We start from the raw sequence: 9,966 nt of genomic DNA, 5'->3' as shown, positions 1-9,966 counted from the left end.
CATCAGATTAATATGGGAACCCCATATAGGGATATACACGTGTGTCATCGTCATATGCGATTGGATAGCATTGTCATTATGACACACATATAACTAAAAGTATAAAAGGATTACAGTCAGAGACTAAAGGTGGCCTTACACTAGCCGATAATCGGGCATTTTTGACGCTCGGGGGGTGTCCGACTCAATCGGGCACCCCCCGCGCGCGATCGGGATCGGCCGAGCAACATCAAGAATGTTTGATATTTGCTCGGCCCCGCTCCGATTATCCTGTAGTGTATGGTGCTGTCAGATTTCAAATGCCCGATTATCGGCTAGTGTAAGGCCACCTTTAAGGTGGCAGAATATCTTCTAATATCTTTGGCCTGAGTCAGTTGGATAGGACGGAATATCTGGCCAAGCAAATTATAGAGCTTTTCATTGGAGGTTTCCATATCCCGGTTAAGTTCGTATCGAACACCACTGTAATGGGTCCTAACTAAATAACCAGCATTAGTCGAGCTATTTATCACCGGCCCTACCCAGTACACTCGGTGTGCGCGACCAAGAGAGAGGGAAGATGGCGACGTAGGGGAGCGAAGCAACTGAAGCCCCCGTGAGCAACGGCGAGGTAAGCATAAATGGAACTGCTGCAGCGGCAGATGGGCAAGCTGTGCAGACAGCTGAAAACGCACAGGATCCTCCTCCGCAGCAACCACCTAATGCATGGCAGGTCATCAAAGGTGTCGTCTTCAGAATCTTCATCATCTGGGCGATCAGTAGCTGGTTCCGTAGATGGCCATCCCCTCCTGACCCCAGCACCCCGGCAGGGGTCCCAAGATTACCCAGCCGGAACCTCTTCCCCAAAGATACCCTCATGGACCTGTACATCTATATCTCCCAGGATGAGGTCTTTTCTGACTTCAACAACACTGAAGCCCTGTTCTGGTTCCACAGAGACCTGGTCTATGGAGACTGGGCCACAGGGGAGGATGGGGATGGCTGCTATGAGCAGTACAAGGAGATGGAGATCCCAGAGACTGTGCAGCACAATGGTTCCCTTTACATACATGTCTACTTCACTAAAAGTGGATTCCACCCAGACCCGAAACGCAAGGGGCTGTATCGTAGACTGGCAACAGTCCATTCAACAAGAATGCTGAATAAATACAAGCGTAGAAAGTTTATGAAGACCAAGAATCTACTCACAGGAGAGACAGAAGCAGATCCCGAAGTGATCAAGCGGGCAAAGAGCCATGGTCCTGTAGCGGTCATCTCTCACTGGCACCCCGACCTCACCATCAACATGGTGGATGACCATACAGCCTGGGTGAAGGGCTCGGTCCCCCCACCACTTGACCAACATGTTAAGTTTGAGGCTGTGAGTGGGGACTACTACCCCATTGTGTACTTCAATGATTACTGGAACCTCCAGAAGGACTACTATCCTATCAATGACACCCTGAAGACGGTGCCACTGCGCCTCTCCTACTGCCCGCTGTCCCTGTGGCGCTGGCAGCTGTATGCGGCCCAGAATGCCCGCTCGCCATGGAATGTCTTACCTGAAGACACCTATGAGCAGTCTGATGACCAGGACTCTGTCAAGGTGGCCCTTTTGGAGACCAACCCCTACCTCTTGGGACTGACAATTGTTGTCTCCATCGTACACAGTATCTTTGAGTTCCTGGCCTTCAAAAAAGATATCCAGTTCTGGAATAGCCGTCAATCTCTGGAAGGCCTGTGCGCTCCATCATCTTCAGTGTTTTCCAGTCCGATGTGGTGTTGCTCTACATAATTGACAACGAGACCAACTTTGTTGTCCTGGTCAGCGTCTTCATCGGCCTCCTAATCGACTTCTGGAAGATTACCAAGGTTATGGATGTCAAGTTGGACAGAGAGAACAAAATCTTTGGGATAGTCCCACGACTGGTATTCAAAGACAAGTCCACATATGTTCAGTCCTCGACTAAAATCTACGATGACATGGCCTTCAGGTACCTGTCATGGTTGCTGTATCCTCTGTTTGGCTGCTATGCGATCTACAGTTTACTTTATGTAGAGCACAAAGGCTGGTACTCATGGGTACTCAGTATGCTCTACGGCTTCTTGTTAACATTTGGTTTCATTACAATGACACCACAGTTGTTCATCAACTACAAGATGAAGTCGGTGGCTCACCTCCCATGGAGGATGCTCACCTACAAGGCACTCAACACTTTCATTGATGACCTGTTTGCCTTTGTCATCAAGATGCCCATGATGTACAGGATAGGATGCCTCAGAGATGATGTGGTGTTCTTCGTCTACCTGTACCAGCGCTGGATCTATCGGGTCGATCCCAACCGGTTCAACGAGTTTGGCACTAGCGGAGCAGACCCTTCCAAGGACAACACAGAGCAGGCAGAGACCACCACTCCTCCTCCACTCGCCATCACAGACAAAGCAGAGGAGGAGAAGAAGAATGATTAACAAAGACCATCTGCCTCCCCTGCCGTGACTCCTGTAAAGAGGACTCGTGGAAGCCAAGCAGGCTTAAACGTCCGTTTTGCCAGGGAAGGGAGTCATTGTTCATCTGCCATGGGCACTGCTACAAAAAAGAAAATTGTTTCAACTCTCCCTCTAAATTCTACGTGGGGATCCACAGCAAATCATATTCAATGTAGACTTCATAAACAAAGAGCAGGATGTGAGAGGGATGGGTTGCAGTGCTACTAATATCTCCATATTTTTACCTGCAGAGATGAAGGTGCCCAAGTGCTTTTGTTCTGTCTGTAGATTTCTCGTGAATTGTTCTTCTCATTCCATGTGACAAACCGTTTTTCGGGTTACCCGGAAACAGGTGAGTAGTGCCAGAGGAAACTGGAAGGGTCTGGAGTCGAGACGGAAGCCTAAGAGAGAGGTGGTGAATGGAAACAAGATGGATGACCCTGTTGAATCACTACCAACACAGTGACCTTGAATTTTAAACAAATGGTTGATGTTCCAAACTTGAACGAAAAAACAAAACAAACAAAAAAATAGCCTTGTTGGTATTAATATAAATATTAATATTGTCAATGATTACTTGATTTTCTTTTTCACTCACTGAATCTTTATTTTGTATGTCCTAAAATGTACAGAATATCAGCTTGTCATGTTAATAATACTGATGTCAAACTGTCCTAGCAATAGCTGATTCGCAAGTCTTTATTTCTCTTGGACATTGAATTGTTCGACCGTTTAAAGTTGGAGATTTGTTTTTTGAATTGTTCACTTTCATGTGCTAAGTTGGATCACCTTGACAATTACAGCCGAGTCTGAAGGTCAGGTGTGTATTATAGAGGAATTACAGTTTATCTCGTTTTTATTTTGAGTGCTGTAAATTTCTGCAGTGATGAGGATTCCATGTTGGTACATATTATTTTTTGAACACTCATGTTTATAGTAAAAGCACAAGTGTAATTTAAAAAAAAAACACACCTGTGTGAACTTAGTGGTGTAAGGTCTTATATAGACTGATCAGCTGTGGTCTGACGTAATGTCTGACGTAATGAAATCACACCCGTGTGAACTGGGTGACCATAGCAACCATGCTCATTTTTTTGGTACGAACAGACACAGGTACATTTTTTTTGGTACGAACAGACACGGGTACATTTTTTTTGGTACGAACAGACACGGGTACAAAGCCAGTTGTTGGAGTGGTTTACACCAAAAAAAAAAACAGTACACTCAAGACACTGCCCCCGCTGCCACCCTTAGATCTCCATATATGGAGCTGACCTGATCTGACCTCATCAAACCCTGTACACTCAAGACATGCTATATTTATGGCCAGATCTCATTACACCCTGTGCACTCAAGACACGCTCATTCCATATGTTGATCTGACGGTCTGACCCCCCCATGCCAAAGCGCTCAGGGCGTCTTATTGGTAATATTAATGTTATATTATCATTAAAATCTTAGTGTCTTGCCAAATATGAAGAGTTGAGACGAAGAACCATTTAAGTCCATCATTTTCTTGGACCCACTTGCAATACCCTCACAAAAGGTGCCACACTTACAGTGTGTGGCACTGTAGAAGAGATCTGTGCAACAAGCGTAAATCATTATACCAGTAAGACGCCTGAGGGCGAGAAGCGACGTCGCCCTTCACTGGCCATATATGGAGTGTATCTTGAGTGTACAGGGTGTGATGAGGTCAGATCAAGATATGGAATGTCAGAACAGGTCAGCTCCATACAGTATGGAGATCTAAGGGTGGCAGCGGGGGCAGTGTATTGATTTATTGAATGTACAGGGTTTGATGAGGGCCCAGATAGGGCCGGGCCTTCATTTTTGGGCCTGTTGAGTACTCTAGTTTTCGCCAGCTGCCAGGCGCGGCTGCACAAATAACTTTGGGACAGGGCCGTCTAGAGTTTAAATGGACAGGTTATCAGTCAAAAGGGAGACATCGAAGTGGAAGGATGGATGGGGAAGGATCAAGATATGGAATGTCAGAACAGGTTCTGACATATACTAATATTGATGACATAAAGGATCTCCATATATGGGCTTAATTGCCTGACAGCAGGTCACATTTACTATGACATCAGGGTTCTCCATATATGGGCTTAACTGCGTTGTCGGCAGTCTCCTCCGTGAGAGTGTGGAGGTCGTACTGCTGGGGCAGATTGGCGTGTGCATGCATCCGCCTGGGTGACGTCAGACTGCTGGGCGAGTGCGGTCGCTTTGGCATGGGATGAACTTTGACCAATAAATCACAATGACCTGGGCACCATATATGGGGGCTGATGTCACGTGATGTCACGATGACCCGGACACCTGGGGGCTTGCCTGGGGTGACCAGGGGGCTGATGTCACGCCATGTCACGATGACCTGGGGGCTTGCCTGGGGTGAGTGACGGGGATTTGAGTTAGGTGACGTGACAGAGTGACGGGGATTGTGGGTTAGGTGTCAAAAACGCAAGTAGTTAACTGCGACCTCCAGGTGCAAATAATCATTGCCCGTATGACGTCTGCAAGTGCTTAACCTTTTCTATAATTGTATCGCTTCCCATTCAGTATTTTATTCCGTTCTATTCTACTAGTCAAATCAATACTATTATTCTATATTATTCCTGTTGCCTCCATCCGTCCTGTGAAAGTTAATTACGGGAGCCAAACTGTTCAGAGGTGCTGGAGAACAAGGAGAAGAGCGCTGGATACACACGTGGCGATGCCAGCAGAGCGTTGTCTGCCGTGATAAAATATGGACGGAAGTGCTGCTAGGCATGTCGTTTATCAGCCAGGTTTAGCATGCGCATGTTAAAATGAAAGACTGTGCAATCTGCATAGGTTGTGTGAGCTTAGTTCAGTCTCACCGGTGCCATTTGTTTTGTGCAAATGGTGCGGTGGCTGTCGCCCCCCGTGGGACGTGATCAATCAGACGTCGCCCCCGTCACTCTCTAACTACTATGGGCAAAATGTATTAAAATGCTCAAGACTAGCTGCATTATACCTACCTTTGATTATGCCTAATATTATGCCTAACATTTTCATTCGCATAACGCTCGTCCCAAGACTAGAGACATGAATCACACGATTTAAATTCAATGAACATATTTTGACTTTCTTAACTTTTGTCTTTTAAAGAATCCTTATCTCAGAACTACCTGAGCTGAAGTGAGTGGAAAATAAATCTCCCATGGTGCACTCCCTGAGACCTCGCCCATTTAAAGCCTGGGCGCTAATGGTCTATTATGATAATTAAATCTAACATATTTCTTCAACTGAGGAAGAACCATTATATGGAGCATGAGCCGGCATGTTTTGGTCTGTCACGGAGCGGCCTCTGAAATAACTCGCCGTGCTCAGCCGACGCTCCCTTTTCCCCCAATTTGCTATAATGAGCCGGTTCAAGCTGTCAGCCAGTGGGAGAAGAGAACCCTTGGAAACTGTCAATCTCAAAGAGGGGATGGATAGATAGATGGATGGACAGACGGATGGAGCGATGAAGGAGGGAGGGAAGTAAGGAGAGAGAGTGGTTTATGGAGGTGGAGAAAGGTCATGAACAGACTACGCTGGTAGTCACCAAGCTCCAGGCAGTCTCTCAGACTGAGAGAGGAAATGAGAAAGAGAGAAAGACAGAGCGATCACACCCATGATGGTTCATCTCAAGAAAAAAAGATTGTCATTACGTCTGCAGATATCTGCAGTATATCTAGGTGATAATAAATGTTTGCAGTTCCGCACGAGTTTTGCATAAACGTTCATTATTTTCAATACACTCAACAGATTATACCCATCACAGATGTAATAACTCTTAAATAAATAAATGGTATAGAAACTTGCAATGACATCTTTGGTAGTCCGTTGGTAACCTGCCCGGATGACAGTAATACATCACACAGAATTTACTTCAACAGATCTTCATGACTTACTCATTGACCGAAACAATGTCAGGCACTCCATTTAAAAGACAAAAAATCCTAATGTATTTGACGATTTGGGGGGAGGAGGTCCTATGTTGTGCGACTATTAACAAGTAATCACAAGAGGTGTAATAATGAAGAATGCCCTTCATTTCAGCAGAGGGCAAGGTAGACACCGGTGTCCGGCCCTTGTCTTCAGAGAAAAATATGGAGGGAACTTAGGTGTTTGATGATGCGTTTAATTCACACAGGAATACATTAATATGATAGTCAGTAGAGCGGGAAAGCCCTCAAGAAAGGTTCTCTCATTAGTATGTTTCCCTATTTCTTTTTTTAATTATTCAACAAAAAAACGAGCCACGGTGTGACAGATGTATTGGCTGTGTCAAGAAGGAATGATTTGAATTTGAATTGTGCATAAAATCGCACAATTACGAGACCTCATTTGTGTGTTTGGATGTGCGTGTGCGTGTGTGTGTGTGTGTGTGTGTGTGCGTGCATGCGTGCGTGTGTTGCATGTATGTGTGTGTGTGTGTGTGTGTGTGTGTGTGTGTGTGTGTGTGTGTGTGTGTGTGTGTGTGTGTGAAAAAGCAAAATGTTTGCTTCTAATAAGCTATGGCTTTGAAGCATCAGTCAAAAACAGAACAACTACAGCCTGCCCGTACATTTTAACACGGATTTAACTGCATGTATCAAGGATTCGGTCGCATTTTCATACTTTGAATTCCGTGAAGGAAAAATGTGTGAATAATGAATATAACAAATTGTACTGTTGTCAGCGTAAGCAGAGCCAATGATGGAAAATGTTGAGTTGAAATAGACAAAGTCTGCCACACCCCTCGGTCTTCTCTTTCTGCGACTTCAAAGGCATACCATTTGAAGTGTGCAATGCCTCAATACGAGCTTGACGCTTGTACAAGTCATCCTCAATTCATCTTGGTGTGCTATTATCTCACTTTTCCATTGTCACAACGGGTTGGCTGGTCTTTCATCATGCCTATACGGTCAACACCTGATCTGCACACACTGGGCTATTGTCCTCATGCTTTGAGCAGCATCACCTACATGTATGCATGCATGCCCACAATGCTGGTAAAATGAACCCTTTTAGAATCTAGCATTCACATACATCCTGTTGCACTTTATATTTTCAATTGCAATCAACCGTTTTTTATTGAATAAGGTCATACAAAACGTCATGCAAGCAGAAAAGACAAATCAAGACAAAAGGTACTGTATGATTCTATCTTCGACCTATGATTCTGCCATCATCGACCAAGATATAACATCAAGTTGACAGCTATTCTTCAAGGAATTGTTCAAGCGGTTGAGAGACCCTCACTGCAGTTCATCCAAAGCAATACTATAAGTATCTAATACAAAGAAATGACTGTTTCTAATAAATCTCAATTTCAAAAAAGAATTGCCTGATGTAGCCATTCCTCAATTCATTTTGAGGATTTGAACTGGGTGTCATCTGCCATGTGTCACTCTATAACAAAGCAATTGTTGTCCCTTTTAATTTTTCATGACACACTTAACCACTCTGTTCCACTGCTCTGTGCTGAGGTTAACCGCATTTTCTTCAAAAGGTTAGGCAGGTAATTCAGCACTTGATTAGCCTCGCTCCACAATTAATCACACCTAAATGCATGGCCTCATTGAGTAATCATTTAGGAATGATGATTAATCCATTGAGACCTGGAACGCATCCATGTCACGTTAGCGTTAGCGTTTTAAACATTATGTTATAATTTAGCTATTGAAAAATAGCAGATCTACAAGCTCATAGCGCGCCACCGAGTGGCGCGCTATGAACTTGTAGGTCTGCTATTTTTTTTTAAATCGTTAAAATGTGCCTCAAATCTTTCCGAAAATTGTCATGATTTAGAAAACTTTTTTTTTTTTTAATTTCGACGTCAGGCCTGAATGGGTTAATGAAACCATCAAATATTTCCCTTTGTTAATGCGGCTGCCAAGAAGTGACTGCTTTGACGGAGTGGCCCTTATTACTGACAATCACGTTTACGTACATATACCACAGCACAGACACAAGAGTGTCATGGGTTAACGTTTTGGTGTTCATCGCTCCTCTTTGAAAAGCCAGCTGCGTGGTGCGTCGGGAGGCAGCGCCTGGGAAAAGGGCGGTACACCAAAAATACAGGTGCAAGGTCGTGAGGACGAGCCAGGCACCTTGTGGGCACACCGGACCATGTGGAAGACAGTCGCATGGCAGCGAGTGTTAAGTCAATTAATTATTGAACTTGGCAAGAGATCAATCGTTCCAGCGAGGTGATCCCATTTCTAACTGGCGGCATATTGAGACGGTAACCTATGACAATATTAATCACTTGCACAACAGCAGGATAATTCCCATATGTAATTAGTCTACGTTTTAATTCATCGAAAAACTAGCACTTTTCTAAACTTGCTTAATTATGTACTTACACTTAATTATAGCCCCCTCCCACCCCCATCCGTGGTTTGTTTTCAGTGCCACAGATGGAAAAACATATTTATTATTATTTTAGGGAGGGAAGAGATAAAATAAAAACTCCACCTGGGAAAGGAACGGCAGGGTCTCTGCTGAGTTGTGCAGCGTCTGTTAGGAATTTAGTGGATTAGCTCAGTCACAAAATGTGAGATGAACCACATTGTCAATCACCCCCGGGGCAGAGAGAGAGAGGAAGAGCTGTCAATCAAAGGGGGTCTTCAATCGTCCTATTCACATCGCCTCCTGGAATCGGTCTCTCCCGCTGACTGCTCTTTGACATTTACCGCGCTGGGGCCATGAGGATGGAGAGGGAAAAACAGGCTCCGAACACCCCCCCCCCACACACACACACACACACACATCCCTGATGCACCCCTCCGCTCCACCCTCAGTTTTCACTTTCTCTTGTCTGTCTGTCCTCAATCTTTGTGCTTGAGCAGAGGGAGATGTTTAAAGTAATGACACTGTTCGTTTAGCGTGAGAGTGAGCAATAACTGTGAGAAATATCTCGAAGAGGGGGGCAAAACGTTGTCGTCGTGGTAACTTTTAAAGAGCAATGACAACAGTTGTTAGTACTATGGAATGCGTAAAATAAAATAAAATGCCATATGGAGGCGACGTGTACAGCACTGTCCCAAATGCTCCAAGAACTATGGGCATTTAGGACACAGGTATGCATGCTTTTAACAACGATATATATATATATTTTTACATTTTGTCACAAGGGTGAAGATCAGTTGGCCCTTGGAGGGTATCTCTTCTAAGCCTCTACATTCTCCGAGAGGCATTGTGAAATTCACACGGAGCCTATCAATAAACAACAATTCATTGCAGAAGCTACAGCAATAAAAGCAATAATAAGGTTGGTAAAGCCTTAGCATCTAAAAGTGTTAATCTACTATACACAAAATGCCTGCCTTCTCCGGAGGTGCTGCAGGATGAAAAATCCTCCAGCAGCTCGTTGTCTTTTTTTATGTTTTCTCTCCTCTTGTTTGTATTCCAGGGCGGCCGTCTGGCTCGGAGTGAGGTATACAGAGTCATTGGTCTTTTGGCTCGAGCCCTGACACCTTGTGCCCTCAAGTCTGGTCTCCTTAGCTG

The 9,966-nt window shown here is 44.7% G+C and overlaps 1 protein-coding gene across 1 annotated transcript; it reads left to right on the top strand.

Annotated features, from left to right (window-relative positions):
- Nucleotides 1-575: 575 nt before the first annotated feature.
- LOC306913464 (putative lipid scramblase CLPTM1) lies at nucleotides 576-2,646 on the top strand. The gene is given in 2 exon segments (XM_079490130.1): nucleotides 576-1,715; nucleotides 1,718-2,646. Coding segments are annotated over 2 exon segments (1,590 nt in total). The 5' UTR covers nucleotides 576-856; the 3' UTR covers nucleotides 2,449-2,646.
- Nucleotides 2,647-9,966: the final 7,320 nt, after the last annotated feature.

This window comes from Electrona antarctica (assembly GCF_951216825.1).
Source record: "Electrona antarctica genome assembly, chromosome: 20".
Classification (NCBI taxonomy): domain Eukaryota; kingdom Metazoa; phylum Chordata; class Actinopteri; order Myctophiformes; family Myctophidae; genus Electrona; species Electrona antarctica.
The sequence above is the reverse complement of the archived record's forward strand: the minus strand, read 5'-3'. Positions and strand labels throughout refer to the sequence as shown.